General features: G+C 43.2%; 5 protein-coding genes across 5 annotated transcripts; 3 read left to right on the plus strand and 2 right to left on the minus strand.

Moving 5' to 3' along the window:
* Nucleotides 1-5,014: 5,014 nt before the first annotated feature.
* CLUP02_01609 (calpain family cysteine protease) lies at nt 5,015-8,160 on the plus strand (the record flags this gene model as incomplete). Its single annotated transcript, XM_049280648.1, has 4 exons — nt 5,015-5,044; nt 5,286-5,558; nt 5,601-6,649; nt 6,708-8,160. 4 exons carry the CDS (start codon nt 5,015-5,017, stop codon nt 8,158-8,160), a joined length of 2,805 nt encoding a protein of 934 aa, XP_049136605.1.
* Nucleotides 8,161-8,613: 453 nt separating this feature from the next.
* Nucleotides 8,614-10,410, plus strand: CLUP02_01610 (uncharacterized protein; the record flags this gene model as incomplete). Its single annotated transcript, XM_049280649.1, has 4 exons — nt 8,614-8,933; nt 9,002-9,133; nt 9,233-10,061; nt 10,120-10,410. The coding sequence occupies 4 exons, from the start codon at nt 8,614-8,616 to the stop codon at nt 10,408-10,410; spliced, it is 1,572 nt and encodes a 523-aa protein (XP_049136606.1).
* An 81-nt stretch (nt 10,411-10,491) lies between these two features.
* Nucleotides 10,492-15,269, minus strand: CLUP02_01611 (C6 zinc finger protein; the record flags this gene model as incomplete). The annotated part of the gene is made up of 16 exons (XM_049280650.1): nt 10,492-10,610; nt 10,662-11,818; nt 11,879-11,905; nt 12,000-12,058; nt 12,124-12,293; nt 12,353-12,434; nt 12,495-12,525; nt 12,787-12,895; nt 12,967-13,814; nt 14,191-14,292; nt 14,532-14,611; nt 14,666-14,752; nt 14,811-14,968; nt 15,012-15,075; nt 15,146-15,154; nt 15,210-15,269. The coding sequence occupies 16 exons, from the start codon at nt 15,267-15,269 to the stop codon at nt 10,492-10,494; spliced, it is 3,162 nt and encodes a 1,053-aa protein (XP_049136607.1).
* An 87-nt stretch (nt 15,270-15,356) lies between these two features.
* On the plus strand, nt 15,357-16,368 carry CLUP02_01612 (NPP1 domain-containing protein; the record flags this gene model as incomplete). The annotated part of the gene is made up of 2 exons (XM_049280651.1): nt 15,357-15,604; nt 15,672-16,368. 2 exons carry the CDS (start codon nt 15,357-15,359, stop codon nt 16,366-16,368), a joined length of 945 nt encoding a protein of 314 aa, XP_049136608.1.
* A 1,069-nt stretch (nt 16,369-17,437) lies between these two features.
* CLUP02_01613 (uncharacterized protein) lies at nt 17,438-17,986 on the minus strand (the record flags this gene model as incomplete). Its single annotated transcript, XM_049280652.1, has 1 exon — nt 17,438-17,986. One exon carries the CDS (start codon nt 17,984-17,986, stop codon nt 17,438-17,440), a length of 549 nt encoding a protein of 182 aa, XP_049136609.1.
* Nucleotides 17,987-18,228: the final 242 nt, after the last annotated feature.

The raw sequence follows: 18,228 nt of genomic DNA on the forward strand, positions 1-18,228 counted from the left end.
TAAAGTATTATATATCCTATATTACTTTCTTTTATAACGTTTTATTAATTAAATAAAAAAATAAAAAAAAAGTAGTTTTAAAAACGGTTATAGTAATTACTATCTTTTATATTTAAATATAAAAGCGTTATAAAGATATTATTATTAAAATATTATAAAAGTTTACGGGCCCGGTTTAAATATTTAGGACCTAATAAAGCTTTACTTAGTACTTAATAAGGTAGTTTTTATAAGCTCTATTCTTATATAATAATAGAGGTTTATTATAAGGGTTCTTTATTAACGTCGACTTTAATATTAGGAATTACTTTTTTATAATTAATACCTCGTTTATTACGTACTTTAGCGTTTTATTAAGAGCTATTAAAAATTAAAAACTTAAGAACTTTTATAATATATATAAACGTTTATAAAAAAGATTATAAATTACGTAAAGCTATTTATAACCTAGTTATTATATCCCCTTTTTTACCCCTATTTTTAAGCTCGTATAAAGGGGTTATTTTAAAAATTAATAATAATAATAAGACTATATTAGCCTTTTTAACCTTATTAACTATACCCTAAAGTACGTTTATTAGTTACTTAGCGTCCTAAATAGTTAAAAAGTTAATAATAATCCTATTTTTAATTATAGAGTTATTTTAAGTACTAATATTTCTAAAGTCTAGATCTATTTTCCTAAGTACTTAAACTAACTTATTATTAATATTAAAGAGTTTTTATATCTCTTAGATTACTAAATTTATTTATTTATTTATTTATAATAGCTTATTCTTCGTATATAAGATTATAAAAAACTTTTTTATTAAATTTAATATTCCTTATAATAAATACTTACTTAAGCGCGGGTACTTAGACCTTATATAAGTTATATATTTTTAATATATATTTAACTAAGTATTTTATATACCCGTAGGGAAGTACTTTAAACTCTTTTTAATATATACCCCTCTTATAATCCTTATAGAAAAGGTATATTTAGTAATTATATATATAAAAGCTATTAAAATATAAGGTAACTAGTTTAGAATCCTATACTTAATAACCCGTTTATTACTAACGTTAATACCGCTTTTATTAATTAATTTCTATTATAATAAGTAAATCTCTTTTATTAGCCTTTTATAAAATAATATTATAAATAAAAATTATTATTAATACTATTTCGTCCTATAAATTCGTAAAGAGGTTAATAAAAAAGTATATCTTATAAGCTTTAGTAATTACGAATTAACTTACTTTTTTAATATTACTTACGGGTTCTTTTATATATAAAAATAAAAGTTCTATTCTAATTCCTAGCTCGCTATACTACGTTTTATATATATATTTAATATTTATAATTAAAAAGGCGGTCTTATTATTATTTTTAAAAAAGTAAATTAGAGTCCTTTTTTAATAACGAATCGCTACCTCGAGGCTTTATAATATAAAAAGCACTTCCTTTTCTATTTTAATTTTTAAAAAGAACCCCCTAAGCTATTTATTATATTCGTTAAAAACTATAAATATATATTATTATTTATTAAAAAATAATTTAAAATAAAAAAGATTTTAATATATATAATACTATAGCTATAAGGCTCTTTTTAAGAATAGTCCTCTTAAAACTACTATTTTAATATTAAATAATATATATATTTTATACTTAACTTATAATAAAAGTTTAATATATATACTTCGAGTTTTATATAATAATTAATAAAGAGTATTAGGTTTAAAATAACCTATTTTAAAGTATTAAAAAAGCGCGCTATTAAACCTTTTATGAATACGTTAATATAAATAATAAAATTTTCTATAACTAATTAGTAATATAATACTAACTAAGCTCTATAAAATACGCTTAAAGTTTATAAAAAAATGATAAAAATTAAACAAGGTTATATTCGAAAAAAACTAAATTATTTTTTTAAATAAGCTATTTTTTGATAATACTTTTATAAAGTATTCTTTATTATAAAGTATAATCTAAACCGTAGTATTAAAGTGCGCTTTTATTTAATAAAATCTCTAAGATTATATTAATATAAAATCCCTTAATATAAGTAATATTTTAAAGTTTTAAATTATAAGTTCCCTTTTTCTTAGGTCTATTTAAAACGCCCTTTATAATACGAGTACTACGTATAATAATAAATAATATAATAGTTCTTAATTTAATATAATCTTTATTACTTAATAATACGTAACTCTTAGGTTTAAATAAGCTCTTATTATTAACTAGATATATTATTTTATAATTATTTATTATTATATTCTAAAAAAGGGGGTAAGCGCTACTTATAAGGGTATTGAAAATTATATTTATTTTTAAATCCTAACTTTTTATAAATATAATAATTATATAGCCCTTGTCTTAGTTTATTAATAAGCTCGCTATAAGTTAGTTAGAGGATTTTTTTAAAAACTTAGGTTTTTTAGGGGTTCTATTATTCCTTAGCTAATTAGCTTTTTTAAACTTATTATAAAGTAATTTCTACTTACTTAATTTAATAATAGCAAGGACTTCTTTTATATAGCTCCTTAATATTTATTTTAATAACTTATTAGCGTTTTAGTTTATAAATACTTATTTTAATATTTAGTATATTATAAGGCACTATAAGTATATATAAGTATAAAAGTATATAATATTATTCTTATTATTTATATTATTAACTAAGTTAGAGCGTTTAATAAAAATAAAATAAGCCCCTTTTTAACTTAAAAATCGTTTAGTATATATACCCTAAGTTACTAAGCTAAATATATATATAATCTCTTTAAGGGTTTTTATATATTTTTTAAAAACTATTAATTTACTAAAAGTTTTATATATATATTAGCCTTATATAAAGTTAAGTTTAAAATTAATTATAAGTAAGAAGTTAAGTATAATAATCTTTTTACTAATTTTTAAAATATTATACGTTTTAGTTTAAAAATAAGTAAACTATTACTCTTTATATTAGTATTAGGGGTTAATTTTAATCCTCGCTTTATTAAGGGCTTATTAATATTCCTTTTAAACCGTATTCTTTATTACTAATTCGGGGGGCGTAAATTCCTATTTTAAATATTTAGTAATTCGCTATATACTAAACTTAGCGCCGTTTTTAATAACTTTTTAAAATACGTATTTATAGAATATAATATTAATTAATTTTATTAATTACTAAGCGAGGACTTTAATATATATATTAATAATATTACGTTTATAAACTATAAGTTATTTATATTTAATATCGAGCTCCTATTATTTTTAAATACTCTCGAGTATATAAATTCTTTTTATAAATATAATATAAAAATAAATTTATTTATATAAAATAAGTAATATAGTTAGTTTTATAAAAAAAACCCTAGCTTAGTCCTATAAGTTACTTATACTTAAAAAAGTTAAAAAATTTATATTCAGAGTTATATTTAAAAGCTACTAATAAAGGATTTTTTAGTTTTTTTAATCATTTTTAAACGCTTTATAACGGGCTTAGTAAGCTTATAGTTTTTTTTTATTACGGGTTATAATTAATTATCTAAATTTAAAAAGTAAAATAAGTACTATAAAGGGGTTAAAGAATACGTTAAAATTTAAAGCGTTTAAGTTAACGTATTTTTAAACCCTAACGCCCTTATTTATAATACAAAGTATATTAAATTATTTAATTTAATTATTATAATTAATTAATTTAGCTTAAACTAAAGTAAATATAAATAAGTTAATTATTTTAAAAAGATTATAAGAATTATATTAATAAGTATATTATCGTAATATAAGGTCTTAACTAAGAGCTAGGCTTATAATTATTACGAGTTATAATATATAATAATAAGTATATAGAGTATAATAAAAGTAGCTTAATTATTAAAATAGAAATAAATAAAAAGAAAAGGTTTATATATACGATATTTAAAATAGATATATAATTTAGTACGTAACGGGTACTTTGTAAGATGCAATTACTATCCCTATTACGTGATACCATGGCTGTGTATATCTATTCCACGCCTTTAGTAGCCTGGATATGTATTAAATTAGACGAAGACACTAAAATTGCAAAAGGATAGAGGGGCGGTCAATTACTACTTATTTATAAATGATTTGGAGAAGGACATTCTTGAAGAACAAGCATCAGAGTTGCTCTTCATCGGCGTCGCCATGGGTGAAGAACGGATTCCCTGTCGTGTATAGCAGCCGATGCACCAATCATCGGTCTCAGCTCTAAGTTGATTTGGGACTCGATGATGCTTCTGTCTAATGTACTCAGTTTCCTATCCTGTGATGTGCGCATATATGTGATTCATCATTCAACGTGGCATATCGATCACCTTGAATACTTCTTTAGGTCTGGCCAAGTATGATACCCTATGAGAATGATCAGCAGTGAACCTATCATTCCTGTGACTGCAGCCCAAATTTCAGCTTCATCTTCCCGTCTGCACAGAACCCCTGTTTGGTTTACTCCAGTCCAAAATGAGTTGGTCGTAAAGGCTTGGGGAAGCGACACGCACTAACAGCGGACTGCATTTCATGCATGCATGGCGTTCCAAGTCTTACGTGAGAGTCGCCAGTTCATCGCGCGGGGTTATGGTTTTCACAGTTACCTCGCTAGAATGAGACAGCAAGCCTTTCCTCAAGTTGTCTGGCGTAGGTACGTGACCGAGAAAGCGACCCTGGGGATCAGCCGTATGCTTCGCTGTCATAGCCTAACCTCGCGGCGCTAAAGTCATTGGCGCCATGATGCGACCTGATACTAGGCCCTGAAGCCCGGCGGCAGAATGGCCCCCAATCTGCGTGCTGTTGGTACTTGGAGTACGAATTGCCAGATTCAACCCTGGCGATTCGCTGCATATCAGAGCAAGTTCGGTTCGATATTCTGCAGAATGCGGCCAAGCAAGCCGACCGTTCCGATACCCAGGGCGCCTTCATACCAACGATCCCATACAATTGGTTCAGTTTCGTTTCGCATTTCAATATTGTCACATCCAAGTAACGTGATTCTAGGCAGCCTCACACCCAAACATCCATATGCGCGGTCGTACACGGGAACTATCGCTGGTGCGTCAGCACTAGATGCCGGGTCAAGTAGGTAGGTCGTAGCCTTACCAAGGCCTTGTCACACCACCCTTCAAGGCGTGAATGATATCTTCGTCAGACTGCGACGACTACTTAAGTCCAGCAGCATGGCCGAAATGAACTCCATTCTATTGTTCAAGTCAGTCATTCGCTTCCTGTCTCCAGGGGAGCCGACATAAGTAAGACACCAATTTAGTCATTTAACCTGCTCTGACACCCGAAGTCAGCGACGCTGCTCAATATGGCGACGTACGGCGATCCACCACCACCAGTACCTCCCATTCCTCCAGCAACGAAGCGCTCGAAGAAGAGTCCCCAGGAAACCTTGTCTGACTTCTGGGACAAATTTCACTCAAAATACCCGGGGAAGGTGACATCCATCTTCCCTCGCGCCCTCTACACATCCCTCCTCCCTGCTTTCCAGGAGAAGGGGGCATCTTCCACCCGCAATGCGCAGGAGTCATATGACGCGGCCGCTCGCGAGTGCCGAGAGAAGGTCAAGCGAATCATCTGAGAGTGCGAAAGAACGAATGAGAAGTTCACCGACCCCGACTTCGACATTGAGCGTGATCCTAGGAAGAACTGTCTTAACGGTCTTATCCGTGACGGGGACCAGGGTACTGGCGGAAGTGGCGCCGCGGGAGATGTGCCGTATGTGAGCAGCTGGGATGTGAAGAACAGCCTCGATACACTTAACGCCGCGCAGATCTTGGGTCCTAGCTCTACTATCCCCATCGATCCCACGGCGGTGAGCCGTTTTCTTGGGGGCGACAGTGACATCTGGAATCCCTTTGCCAATGCAGCTGCCGGTAAGGGAGCCAAGTCGGGATCTGGCAAAGTCTCGAAGCGTCATGGCGTCCGAGGAAGCGAGTATTACAACCCTGGTTCAATCCACCGCGTTGACTGGATCTTTGATTCGCCGCAATTCACGATGAACGGCTACTCGTCTTCCGATATCAAGCAAGGTTCCAACGGTGACTGCTGGTGGCTCGCCGCGGTTGCCACCATTGCGCACCGGAAAGACCTCATGGAGAAAGTCTGCGTTGCTCGCGACGAAGAGTGTGGCGTCTACGGTTTTGTCTTTCAGCGCGATGGCGAGTGGATTTCGACAGTCATTGACGACAATCTCTACCTCAACGAGTCAGACTTTGACTACTATGGAGACGTCTACGATGCTAGTGGCAAGAAGGCCCGCCTACATAGGAAGAGGCACCAGACGGGCTCTGATGCTCTCTACTTTGCTCGCTGCGATGATCAGAATGAGACGTGGTTGCCGCTTCTCGAGAAGGCATACGCCAAGGTTCATGGTGACTATGAGGCCATCTCGGGTGGCTGGCCCGGCGAGGGAGTTGAGGACATGACAGGTGGCGTAACCTCAACAATCGCAACTAACCGCGTGTTGAGAAAGGACAAGTTGTGGAAAGAGCTTGTAAATTCTGACGGAGAGTTTGTCTTCGCCCTTGCTGCCATGGGGACTGGGTGGGACTGGCAGAAGAGCGGCCTGGCGTTGGGGCACGCATACTCCATTCTTCAGTCACGAGAGGAGGTTGACGAGGACGGCAAGAAGGTTCGCCTCGTTCAGATCCGGTAAGATTTGCTCCTAGAGTCTCAGTATCTTGCCTTGCTCTGACACTTGAACCAACAGGAACCCTTGGGGCGAACGATCCGATGGTGGTGTCGGCGAATGGAACGGGCCGTGGTCCGACGGCTCCAAAGAATGGACCCCGTACTGGCTTAAACGCATGAATCACACCTTTGGCGATGATGGCGTCTTCTGGATGTCGTACCAGGATATGCTCTCGACCTTTATGTACATCCACCGCACGCGCCTGTTTGACGACAAGTGGACCGTCGTGCAACAGTGGACCTCCGCCAATGTATCTTGGGTAACAGGTTTCCTCCAGACCAAGTTCGTTGTGGAGGTCAAGAAGTCGGGCATGGTCGTGATTGTCCTGACGCAGCTCGACGACCGCTACTTCCACGGATTTGAGGGACAGTACTGGTTCGAACTACACTTCGTCCTTCAGCAAGCTGCTTCTACAACCTCTGTGGCCAGCGATGAGTCCAAAGATGGAGAGAAGAAAAAGGCGGATGCCCCTGAGCCAGAGCAGATTTGCCGCGTCCGACCTGTGCACAAATGGGAGAATCGCTCGGTGAGCTGCGAGGTCGACCTAGAGCCAGGCATCTACGAGGTTCTGCCTAAGATTACAGCCGTTCGCAACAGCGAAGGCGACGTTAGCACAATCAAGCCTGTTGAGGAAGTAGTCAAGGAGTATGCCGAACGCAACCCGCAGAAATTGCGACAGGTAGGCTTGCAGTACGATATCGCTCACGCCAAGGGTGGTGTTCGGAACGAGGACGAGCTCGTAGAGAAGAAGAAGCTTGAAGCGAAGCAGAAGAAGGAGAGCAAGAAAGCAAAGAAAAGAAGAAAGCAGAAAAAGGCGCTCGGTATAGCGGCGAAGGCGCTTGAGGATTCCGCCAAGGTTGTGTCTGACCTCGCGAATGAGGGCAAGAAGACTGAGGAAAAGAAGGATACCAAGGACGCTGTCGGGAAGGAAGGGAAGAAGTCCGAAGACAAGGATCAAAAGAAGGAGGGCGATTCGATTGCAATCAAAATCGCAATTAAGGAGTCAGCTCAGCCCACTGAGGCAGAGAAGCCGGCGAACGTAAATACGTCAAAGCCTGGCGATGGCCCGACCCAGGAGCCAAAGAAGGATGATGAGAAGGAGCCTAAGGAGAACAAAACTGAAGAGAAGAAACCCGAAAGCGATGAGAGCGAGAAGAAGTCTGAGGAGTCAAAACCAGCCGAGGAGACTCCCATCGCTGAATCTAAAGCCGAAGACGTCGCTGATGAGACGCCTGTTGAGCAAGCGCCGGCTGAGGAGGAAGAGGTTTCTGATTCAGACTCTGATGCTGAATCCACTGTCTTGGATGACGAAGAGGAGCTGACTGGATCTCCATGGAACGCTGTCTGTGTCTTGGGCCTGCGTGTCTATGCCCGGGACCCCGAGGTCTCCATTAGGCTCGTCAAGCCGAGTGATGCCGAGGAGGCCTCAAGCTTGATTGTTGATGGCGAGGCTGCTGGTGCCACTGCTTGAAATTTGTAAATGATGATGAACACGATCGTTATGAAACATTTCTGTAGGACCTAACACGACTTTTCTATTCTCCTTGCTTGACAGTGAAAGCCGTGGTGACTCTTGAAGCTGTTGAAATTGGTTGACCAGCGGATCTCATTACTCAAATAGGAGGCCTTAAAGTTTCCATACGTGACCTCTCGATAAATTCCTCTACATCTTTGCGCACAATCCAATACAGCGACTACAGCATTGGAGAGGTCTAGCCTTTAGAAGCGCTTTCGAAGCATCTCTGCCACGGTCCACCGATAGTAGGTGTTTATTGCTAGGGATCCGACAACTCGATCGGGAATTACGCACTATGCCTATTCGGGTCATCAAAAGCGCTGCATCAGAAAACCAGTCGAAAGGTATCGAGCGATTCATCCATCTTCTTCATGGCATCGGAGTGCCTCAAACATCGATACTGTCAAAATGCCTCACCGATTGAGATTCTCAGTATCATGCCTCCAACATCTATCATTGCTACTGGCATTCGTCAGCCAAAGCCTTGCTTCACCAACCCACTCTCAATCGCCCGGCTCTCCCGTAAAACATTTCCCCGCCACGGCCGACATCCCAGGATTCTCCCTCAGGCTCGGGTCCGACACGGCTAGTGTATGCAACAGCTCAACTCCCGGCGTCGCCGGCTTTGTCGATACAACTGATGGTGATGATGAGAGTCATCTGTTCTTCTGGCTTTTTGAAAGCAAGCATCGTCCTTTTAATGACCCCGTAATATTATGGATGTCTGGGTCAGTGTTTCTAGCCGTCTCGAGCCAAAACCAATCTCCCTGCTAACTTTGTCTTCGAATATTTCTAGTGGCCCAGGAGCGTCTTCTACTGGCTATGGCAACCTGATGGAGTTGGGACCCTGTCGCATCGCGCCTGAGGGCGGGTACACCATCGATAACCCGCACGGTTGGAACGCGAATGCAACCTTGATCTTTGTCGAGTGAGTTGAGTATTGTCGTTTGGATACAATCTTGATCTTGGGAATCATGTTTTTTACACTCAAAGATGCTTGACTGATACTTGCATGGTTCAACTCTAGTCAGCCAGTAAGTGTCGGCTATTCGACGGGATCCAAGATACCCAATGGTCTGCAAGAAGCATCTCAAACGATGGATCGATTCCTTCGTCAACTCATGATCGCCTTCCCTCAATACTCAAGCCTTGATTTCTATATCGCTGGAGAGTCTTATGGTGGATCGTGGGTGCCGGCTCTGGCTTCCACAATACTTGACAATCAGGCAAATTCCCACGACATAAACTCCCGCAATATTGACCTCCATTCTGCTGCTTCAGAGTTCTCGGTTCAAAACATCGAACATCATTGGGTAGGAGATCATTCACCGGTCCGCCTACCTTCGCGAGTCCCGCTCATCAACTTGAAGGGCATTCTCATTGGCAACGGATTAATTCGACTTCGTATTCAGAATCCAGGGACTTTCGACGCGCTTTGTTCCGGACCTGATAGTCTGCTAAGCACCCCACAGTGCATCGAATGGGCCCCACTCAACCTTTGGTGCGAGCAGAATCTAGGGGTCTGCGAAGGCACAGGCGATGATGAAGGATGGACATCCCGAGCTTGTATCGAAACACACGAGAAATGTTCCTCCATGAGCGGCTACGTTGTCGACAAATTGAGGCGCAACCCATATGACTGGAGACGAAGTTGTGGTGATGGTCCTTCGGAAGAATGCTACGCCGAGCTAGGCCACATTGACGCCTTTTTAAACCAGACAAAGGTGAAGGTTGCCCTCGGAGTTAACGAAGATGCTTCGTTTGAGGGAATCTCGTACGAAATACTCAAGCAGTGGGAGAGCGTGGGTGACTTGTGGAAGTCCAGCGATGAGTACATCAACAGGCTTCTCGATGAGGTAAATAGCCCAAGGACAGAACAAGGCATGTATCGAAACTTACTGAAAACTCTTCCAGGGGATTCGCGTTCTTATATACGTGGGCGACAAAGATTTATACTGCAATGCAGCTGGAATGCGGCGGCTCGTCAACGAGGGACTGGCATGGCATGGACACCCCTTCTTCCGCTTCCGAGAGATGACTCTTTGGTACCATGACGCTAAGGTAGCTGGCAGGTGGAAGTCTTACAAAGAGCTCACCTATGCCGAGATATTCAACTCTGGTCACTTGGCACCATTCGACCTGCCGGCCGAGTCTGCCTCACTAATCAACTCGTGGGTCCTGGATGGACATCCACCAGTGCAGTAACCGGAAAAAGGCACATTGCGGACAGCGTGATACTTTACTAGACGGTCATTTTCATATATGTGTAGAACTCTCTAAGTAGAGTCAAGTATTACTGGACTCCGCAATCTCCAGTCGACTAAGGTCCCGTAAAGATGCTGGTAACGCTTCGCACAGACAATCTCCGGCCTGGGCTAGCAGACACATATTCTCTCTTGGGAGGCCTGGAAGTGGCTTCAGTCTAAGATTTTTTAATGTCGCCTCCAAATGCGCACATCTCGTTGCAATTAGTGAGATTGAAGGAAGGTAGCCGGTGTCGAATGTGAAATAAGGAGACCCTTCAAAAGTCGCAAGGACCTCCGGATCTACTATCCCTGCTTCTGTGGACATCGCTTTGAATACAGCCAAGTGACTGTCGTAGTCGTATTCTTTGTCACCAAACGCCGTGTTCAGCCATATTCTGCAACACTCATATCGTGACACAATGACGTATCGTAACGCCGTTGTTAGAGTCTCTTGCCCGGGAACAGGCTCGCTCGGTGGTGATGCGGGCCGGGCTTCAAATGCATCAAACAGTATCTTCCACTGATCTAGTGATGACGCAAGACTGGCTTGCTCATCGAGTAGGTCAGGCGGCACAATTTGGTGTTCTTCCGGGTATATTCTATAAGGGTCGCCATGCCGCACCAACCGCATGGTGCGGCTGAATATGTCGTCAACCATTCTTTGGGCGTCATAAAATGTTGAAAAGCTGCTGGGAATCGGATGCTCGAGACCTTCCAGATTGGGAAAGTCTCTAGGATCGGTCGCGTGCAGGAAAGCGTAGATGCTCAATCGTCGAAACAGAGGCAGCAAGTGTTCCTTAGTCCAGGCATAGTCCCTGATTGTGCTTTTCAGAAGCTGGAATCCGTGTTTCAAGTGCTTTACCGTCTCTTCACGGTTGACTTGTAGGAATTCAATAGTGATAAACAGCAGACACACCAGCAGTATGACAGGACTTCGCTCAGGGGAGGTCATAGTCCTGAGGTCATGGATAGCTGTGTTATAATGTTGCAAGGCGTAAAGATCGTCCTTCAAGAGGATCTCTTCATCCATGTCCTCCTGGAATTGTAGACGTTCACAGAGGGTACTGATGGCAATGACAGAGTGGCGCGCGGCAGGCTCGAAGCTGGTGAACTGCATTACCAGTTTAGGCCAGAAATGAGGGTCCACGGCACCCGACATGTAAGGACCGGCTACCTCGCAGAAAAACTGCAAGGCTCTGCCCTCCCCGACCCCGTCTGCTCCCGGAAAGACATGGTGCGGTCGGTAGCGGCGAAGTTGGGATTTGTTTGTTGACGAGGGCGCCGGACTGTAGCCATCACACTGGCGGCCGGTGGCTGCGCAGCGATTGCAGGTTGGCTTGGTCTCGTCACACTTCACTTTGCGTATCCTACTTGGTCACGAAGAATTAGATACGAGGTACCATCTAAGGCAAGTTCTCAATTCTCACTGTGTACCGATCGATGAAATGGACACTCTCAGGCACACTCACTTGCATGTTATGCAGCCAGTTCTAGTCTTCCGACTGCCCTTTCGAGCCATCGTGTTTCTGTTTCAGGCCGTCTGCGTACCTAAGGCCACGACCCCACTTGGCCAGCCTCTCCGTCGAAGCGATAACGGGGCAAGCCACCTGCGGTTCTCATGACCCCGGAGCGGGTGTGGGAGGCTTAACCTAGCCGTGGAATGTCGACAAACACATCGGCGACGGCAGGCGTGTGTGCGGAGAAGAAGGAATTCTGGCGTCTGGAGATAATAATTCGGATGTTCCTTCATGGTGCGTCTGCGGGGCGACAGGGGTCCAATGCGAGCCAACCAATATAAGCATAGCTCAGGCCAGCCAACAATGAAGAGCGACGTCCAAAGTACTTGATTGGTCAGGCCAATGGACTATGAGACGGGCTTGTCGATGATGGAAAGTCTTGACTTTCGGAGTGAATGAGACAAAAAGTATATGCTAAATGTTTTGGATGTTCGTGATAATTGGGGTGTTGGGATGCAGGGCTGATCTTTTCCAGTGAGCGTCTCGCCGAACTCTTATGGAGAATTAGAACGTAAGCTTATGACACAAGAAACGGCCTGAAGGATTTGTCGGAGTGGCTGTGACTGTCATCATGTCATTTTACTCTCTTGGATTAGGCAGCCACTGTTCAGCTGTCTGCTAAGCCCTTTAGAGCTTGCGCTTATGTCGCATCAGCTCAACGGAGAATCACAGATTTGGTAAGTTACCCTGATCAAGCGTTCATGACGGCGAATACCATTAGTCTACATACACCGTTGAATCTTCCCTTGCATTTTTGTCTTCCAAGAACAAGCCATAAAAACTAGACACCAAGCGGAATGTCCTAGAATTGTGATTACATGAAAATCGAAGGTTGACGAAGCTGGAAATCCGTCGGATCGAGAAGGTCGTCCAACGAATAATTCAGAAAGAAGTCGGTGAGATTGCATACCCTGAGCTGAGTCAAGTCTATCCATAACATATCTCCGCGCCCAGTAAGAATCAACGAAGCCGGTAGCGGATGTATCTACTTCCGTTACTGGTCCAGAGATCCACGCGGTCAATTTCCTTATCCTCCATCGCGGTGAAGGTTGACGGAATGCCTCGAACAGCGCGGCCAAGCGGATTCTGGTTCACGAGCCAGTTGAATGCCTTCCGCTCATCGGTTCCCTCCTCAGTCTTGTCGATCTGGAGTTCATTTGGTTCGCCCGCATCCTGGCTTCTATCCATCCACAAGTATGCCTGCTTGATCGACTCTAGTGCGTCTTCGTTCGTGATGCTGGCAAAGCTAACATATTCGAGCTCCGAGACGTATTTGTTCGAGTATTCCTTCCAAGTGGCCATCATGATGGTCCGGAAACGACATTTGCGCGGCTCCGGCGTGGGGTCGGCTTCGTTGATCGCGTTGAACACTCTGATTTCGTTCTCGCTTGGATACACAGCCATGTCATCCACGCTCCAGAATATGTCGGGCTTCCAGTCCTGGGGCGAAGGAATCATGACGCCGACATCGACCCTCACAGAGTCCGAACGGCGGTGGGCTTGGAAGATGTAGCCTCTCTTTGTGATATCAGGCACACGGCCATCTTCGGCGTCGCTTAGATCGGCTGCAGCCGTTTGCTCTTCATTGTCTGATTCGGACTCGACTTCTTGTTCTGGCTGGGCTGAGCTAGAACCTTTGCTGCTCTTGCCTTTAAAGATGCTCTTGAACTTCCATCCGCGACGGACGAGTTCAGAGGTACCTGAACGCTCTGCTAGCGACAGTGCATCAATGTCCGTTGCAGCGCTGTGGACAAAGCCACTCAAGAAGAGAAGGAGGCCAAAGATGGTAGTCGAAAGTAAGAAGCGCATAGTGACGAGATTTACAAGAGAAGGAAAGTGTGAAAATCTGGACAACGATTTTGCAAGCCATTCCGTTTTCAAGAAGTTTTGTCTCGATTTAAAGCACGTTCTGGTGGATATAATTGACGCCTTTCCTCAGAAGTCGGCTGCTCTTTTGGGCTGTCCAGGCTGTAGCCCAGATTGATACGGAATGACCGGAGAATACAGAAATTACTCACCATAATAGTGTTCATTCATCCCACCGCCGGCCTGATTCGGTCATAACCGAAACGGATGGTTTTCAAGTGACTGCACTTGAGGCTAAGGGCGGTTAAGAGACGCGATACACGCAACCTCCCAACCCTATCCAGTTGTCCCTCAATTTCATATTAGTTTCAGGTCGGCCATATAATAAAGTTGGAGTTGCGGTTAACGTTTGAGACCTAGCAGTCATTGCTCCGAAAAATTCGCCTCCAAGACCATGGTTTTGGTACACTTGCACGATTCTGATCCTGGGGAAAGTCACGTAACAGAAACTTGCCTCACTGTCGCACGGAGTGTCCATAGTCTTTTACGTTTAGACCATACTCTAATTACGGTAATAATTATATTCTTGTCATTTATTGACACTTCAGTCTTAAATTTCGTTATTAAACTGTAGCCAATGGGCACAACCGAGTTCGGCCCGCATCTTCAGAGTTTAATATACGTGCCAAGAGCTTTCGCTCGACTCGGGAGGTACGTACTTTCCGCATGCGATCGGCCCGGCCCTCCATGCAGGCACAACGGCTTAGAAGACTTGTTGACCTGAAGCTTCATGATGGAGTTGCATCTTGCTACTAGATCTTGTAGCTCAAAAGCAGACTAGATTAGGCTTAGAATGCATAATGAATCTGGGCTGATGTCGCATCATCACACGTCATTCGAGAAGTGCAGGGCGCCTCGTATTGAGAACTTGGCAGCGAGGACCAACAGGTCACAGCTTTTTCTAGAAAAGTCTAATTCCTTTGCTTCATCGCAGATGATTCCTCAACAGCCGTCTCTAATTAGCGGCTGTGCCCACAAATTGAACTAAACACAACTCGGTAGTCAGGTAAGGCTGGCAAGTTATATCACTAGAGAACTCGCCGAGGATGGACACGGGGCCGGCTCGACCGAAGGTGCAATTTCTTCTTGGGAGTACCAAGGCAGAACTTGTAGATCCCGTACGGATTGCCGAGTCTGGGTCAGTGTCAAGCTATCTTATTCTCCGTCAGAAAGTGACGAGAGTCAGGTACGGAGTGGTCTGGATTCGGAATCACCGCATAGAAGCTCACGTCGTATTGGAACTAATATCAGATCTTGCACAGAAGAGTTCGCAGGCTATAACAATTTAGGTGGGGGCAACTTTGAACTCACATGTAGGTACTGCGATAAAAGTCACATCGAAAGTCTGGAGTCAGCTACTAACAAATAAAGTCACAGTAGTATCCTCGTTCGTGAGCCAGTTTGTGCCAACTTGCTCCAGTACCTCTAATGCCATCGCTTCCTTCATTCTAATCCATCCGCCATTCGCCTCATCCAATTTTGGTCTTTTGCAAACCCTTCAGTCCTGGCAAACGATTTCAGCATGAAGCTCAGCATGTTGCAGCCATCGCTTGGCTGTCTCTTCATTCATGGCGCATTGTCCTCTGTCCTTCCACGAGGCAATGATGATTATGCCGGGCATCCGACACTGGGCCACGATAAGATCGTCCCGCTCACCCAGAGCGCCTCGACAGGATTTGAAGGACAATTAGAGCTTCGATTTAATCCGTTCCTCTATGTTTCAGGCGGCTGTGATCCGTATCCCGCTGTTGATGCCACCGGCAATCTTGGGTAAGACAGACTTGCCGCCTTCCCCAGGATCCATGGGCACGAGACGAGACTAACACATAGCGATTAGAGAAGGTCTGAGGCCGACTGGAGGTGGCAGAAGCGGATGTGATGCTGGAGGCACTGCCCAAGTCTATGTCAGAGGTGGACAAAGTCAGGATCGTACTGGTATCATGTTTTCCTACTACATGCCCAAGGTCCGCTGGGGTAAGGGCAACAACGAAGGTCATAGACACTACTGGGCCAGTGTTGTAGTCTGGTTGAACCAGTTTGGCTGCGGGGAAGACGCCTCATCCGTGTCGGCTGTGGGTGTGTCATTTACGACCGATCATCTTGTCTGGGATACTGCACCAGCGGGCAAAATCTCGTACGCTTCCTCGGGAGTCGGCGTGGATACGCTGACACACCCCAAAATGCAGATTCACGACAACGCCTTCTCCCCATTTACGGGTGCTGATGGAGACAAGGTGTTTGAGCGCACAGTCGTCAGCTGGTTCTCTCTTCCCGCGGCTGCGCAGAAAGCTTTGTCGGATGTCAAATACGAAAAGACTCAAGTGCCATTCACCGACGCCAACTTCCAGGCTCACCTGGACGCCGCATACCGAGAAAGCTTTTACGGCGGTCTTACAGACCAGCAGGGATGCTTCGGTCAAGAGGCTGGACCCAGTGTGAAAGAGGATCCGATCAGCGATTCGCCTCCTAAGGACAAGGAGCCAGCTGGTGCTCCGCCTCCAAGCGGCGAGAAGGGGCCTACAGATGCGCAGTGATTGAAAGAGGATTAGGATGAAAGGCGCTACTGATTAACACTTCAACAGTTACATATATCCAAGATAGAATAGCACTAGGCTGCCCAAAACCTGTCAGGAAAATCTGAAAAGAATCAGGTATGCAATCTGAGCTTTGGGGGAGGCGGTCAGCATAATGATCTTGTAAACCCGAGCGGACGTATACTTGATAATCCGAGAACAGACAAGATAAGCTAGAATAGTCTAATTCGGCCACGCTATACAGGCAAAATTTCTTTGGCAAGCTCTTCCTGAGCAGGTGTTTAGTGAAGTAATGTAGTCGTTTCCGATCAACCATGATAGCTCAAGTACAAGTCAGCACAGTATTACCTAACGTAACAACCATGCAATGTTGACCTCCCCACAGCTTCTCGGATGAAATGAATGATGCTTTTATGTTGTATTCGGACGTCTTAGTCTCATAACTCATCCGTATCATCGCAGAAAATCTACCTCCCTCTGGAAAGCGATCATATTATATGGACCTAGGAACGCAATCTGACCAACCGATTTAAGCCTTTTGACAACTCCTGGGAATACTTCCTATTACTAATATCACTCCTGTGTCAAATCTTGCTTGTGACTATCACTATCACATTGAGTCCAAGATACAATAGATTATTTAACACATCGTAGAATTTTTCTTTTCTTCTTCTTTTTTTTTTTGTTGGGGGGGGGGGGGGGAAGGGGTCCCGGTTTCTCATTATGTTCAACTGGAGAACATGCCAGGATATGTATCCAAGTAGTCAGGTCAAGACATGATGCCTTAGTACTCAAAGGCCATGTTTCAGAATGATTGGTAAATGTTAGTCAACGCTTGATGGATTTTGTTGCATCCCACGAACTTCCAAAAGTGTCACATTTCGGATCTTGATACGGTTTGCTACCAACCCCTTCTCTTCAAGTTATTGATACTCTTCTGAGTTCTTTTCATATACAGATAGGATGTATTCTAGTACATCTTCTAAGCCGAGTAATCTGAATGTTACCTATAGCCCAAGTTTTCGCGCATATTGATGAGAGCAAATTCGAATGGTCGCCATCCCCCAGCTCAAAGAGCCTGACAAGTCAAGGTCATACCATTATCCTGAGCCTTCTGCAGAAGTTCGTCATAGGCAGAGTCGATCTCGGACTGCGTCAGCCAGCCGCTCTGTCGCATTGCATTCAGCGCGTTCTTGAGGTATTGCCAGCAGTCGTATCCGTTTGAGGGGAGGAGATCCGTGTCATTGATAAGCTCGTCGACTTCGTCGAAGGTGTCGACGTACCCGTTGATGGGAATATTGGCGACAAGTTTCGGAATCAGAGAATCGACGTAGCTGCCTGACTCACGGCGATCGCGGTCGAGCTTGAAAGTTCGGGTTTGGCCCTTTTGGGTCGCGTGATAGCGATAGGATACGTCATATTCGTCGCGGTCGATCACGATAGCTACGTGATAAGATTGTTTGTGATAGCATACCAGCCTTGCTTGCAGCTTTTCGGCCTCTCGCTTGTGTAAGGATACGTCTTTCGCTATGTCTCCATTGTGGGCGGGAGTGGCATAGACGCTGGTAACGTTAAGAACGATAGATAGTAGGGTAAAAATGAAGTAACCAAGCAACATGATTGAAAGAGACCAGTTGCCTAGGCAGGAGTCTAAAGATTCAGGCTGGTGATGCAAAAGTCTAAGGCAAGTGGTTGAGGCACAGTGAGAGGCGTTTAGTCTGATAAAATATCTTCCATGAGATATAACGAGATACAACGAACACTTATATTCTCTCATATCTTATAAATCACTGAAGAAAGCCGCCAGATATACTTCATGTGACACCGCTCCATAGGCCATTTCTCAAAATTGACAGATAT

This window comes from Colletotrichum lupini, chromosome 1, assembly GCF_023278565.1.
Source record: "Colletotrichum lupini chromosome 1, complete sequence".
NCBI classification, from domain to species: Eukaryota; Fungi; Ascomycota; class Sordariomycetes; order Glomerellales; family Glomerellaceae; genus Colletotrichum; species Colletotrichum lupini.